Raw genomic sequence first — 2,301 nt, 5'->3', positions numbered from 1 at the left:
CGAGCGAAGGGAGCAACGCTCTTCACCATTTCGTTAAAATCCTTCCTGGAGAGGGTGCGGGGGTGCTGCTTTGGAGGGTTGTCCCATGCAATGTAATGGAGATCATGGCCAACTACAGTGCTACGAAAGCTGTCGGAGTTGCAGATGACAGTGTGGAAATAACCTTCAGGGGAGGAGATAAAGTTGACGTAATACATGAGAATGGTTCTTGGTAGGCTTTCCCAACCCCATATGCAATATTCCAGGAAGGCCCTGGAAAGCATCACCCATGCTGACCCTATACACAGAATGGCGAAGATTGATAATCATGAACCAATATTAAAGAAAGTAAGCAGGAAATCGTTCTAGGAACATGATCAAGTGAGGATAAAAGTGAGTCTCTAAAGTTCCAGGTGAGGCTGTGTAAGACTATAGTTAGTAAGATTCAAAAGGAACATTCATCATTGCAGCAGTAACTGATATTCCTAAATGTTCATCAATGAAATAATTTTATGACACTAAAAAGAGAGCCATAAACTTAGTTTAAGGCGGTGTTTAGTTGCAACTTAGTTTACATTAAGTAGGATTTATCAAATCTGATAAACCTGGATTTATCTTCGACATAAGAGTTTGCGAGTGAAGACGGAATAAATCTGTCTTAAATCTGTCTGGCAATCAGATTTAATAAATCCGGATTTACATCGGGAAAGAGACGAAAAGCGAGAAAAAACAGATAGAACACAAGAAAATTTGATTTAATGAAACGTTGGATTTAATGCAGTTTTTTTGTGTTTGGTTGGTTTTAAGCTAAATCCATCGCTAAATCCTATTAATAGTATGCTATCAAACACCGCTTAAAGCACATGGCATTGACTAGCCCCGTTCAAAGCGGCCAGTTGAGCTTCAATGCAGGCACTGGAAGGTAATGCTAAACAATCATAATCCATATCCCAAGTTTATCCAGCATGGAATAAAGAGTACTCATCACCCCAACTTGCTAAAGAGGGGATAATCAATTATTGACACGGAACAGATTGGCAAGAAAATAAGTGAATTATATAAGATGAAATATAACAAACAAAGAGCCAGAGACGATCAAAATACAGGGGAAACCAAACCTACATACCTGTGAACAATTTGAAAGATGTTGGCAGCTCTCGTCGTTCACTAGTGACAACAACATCAAACTTCTTTGACAAATATAAACCAGGATCAATGATGATCGGCTTAGCCCTCTGGTTCCTGCATTACAAAAGAATAATTAGTAGTGTTGAATTTTAAAAAAATTATAAAAAATCCTGAAAAATTATTATTATTAGGAAGCTATGATAGACTTACACTTTCCAACCTGTACTCTGAGTGTGCTCAATAAAATTGAGATCTCTAGGTATAAAAGAAAAAACATGGAGTATATCTGCAAAAAAAAAAAAAAAAAAGAGTGTTTAATTAGATGCATAAGGAAAAAACGAAAAGAGGATGAGATTCCACAGAATCAACAAATTCAACTCATGTCTCGGACCCACAGTTTGCAAATGCAGAGCTTGAAAGGTATAGCTTTGGTATCCACATCTCCGCTGAAACAAATTAAAAAAGGAAAAATACAACCGATGACTACTCCAAATCACTCACCTAAGGGACTCTCCATGTGGACTCATATTCTGATCATTATGTCCACATATCTGTATGTCTTCTTGTGTATTTTCTATTAATTTGTTATATAAAATTAAAATGAAGCCTCTGCTGTGAGATCCAAAACGCTATAAAAACTGAGCCAAAGAGCCACTTTAGAGGATAGTTATTGCAGGCAATTTATATTGGCAATAAAATCCTCAAAGCCAGTCTCTGAGCTCTCTCTCTCTCTCTCTCTTTCTTTCACTTGACTCTTTTCTCTGCTAAACTCTTAAAGTTTTATGAGTTCAGGTGTTACCTGTAAAAATTTAGATTTGACATTTTGCGAAAGTCAGGTAAACGTCGATTGATGTGACAAATCAAAAACCAGACACTACATAAGCAGAGCATAAAGACAAAGAAACATCCGCGAACATGGAGAATCAGGAATTCAGAGCTAATAAATAGCCCAGAAAGATGGAGGAAAGAATCACAAGGATGATCAGGGAGCTTTAAGCAGGCTCTCAGACCTATGCTGAGGAACAATTTGCTGGAAGGTATATTAAGGTTCAAACCATTACACAAGCTACAGACGAAACTGCCATCAAGTAACCATAAAAAAGACCACTCCTTACATAGGAGAATTGAAATGCCAAGGCCGTCACTGCAAAATGCCTTATGCAGACATATTACTGCATTTCCAATGCACCAAGC

At 37.6% G+C, this 2,301-nt stretch overlaps 1 protein-coding gene across 6 annotated transcripts in view; it reads right to left on the bottom strand.

The window, feature by feature from the left end:
- Positions 1–2,301, bottom strand: part of LOC110024736 (beta-glucuronosyltransferase GlcAT14B-like) — an 18,048-nt gene that overhangs the window by 460 nt on the left and 15,287 nt on the right. For all 6 annotated transcript variants that reach the window (XM_020724872.1, XM_020724871.1, XM_020724869.1 and 3 more), the window contains 3 exons: positions 1,318–1,393; positions 1,106–1,221; positions 23–277 (listed from right to left, as the gene is read on the bottom strand). In XM_020724872.1, coding sequence (XP_020580531.1) covers positions 23–277; positions 1,106–1,221; positions 1,318–1,393 — 447 coding nt within the window. The remainder of the gene's footprint in view (positions 1–22; positions 278–1,105; positions 1,222–1,317; positions 1,394–2,301) is intronic.

The sequence above is a fragment of the Phalaenopsis equestris genome, unplaced genomic scaffold (assembly GCF_001263595.1).
Source record: "Phalaenopsis equestris unplaced genomic scaffold, ASM126359v1 Scaffold000272, whole genome shotgun sequence".
In the NCBI taxonomy this organism is placed as follows: domain Eukaryota; kingdom Viridiplantae; phylum Streptophyta; class Magnoliopsida; order Asparagales; family Orchidaceae; genus Phalaenopsis; species Phalaenopsis equestris.
Note: the sequence above shows the minus strand (reverse complement) of the source record. Positions and strands in the feature narration are given on the sequence as shown.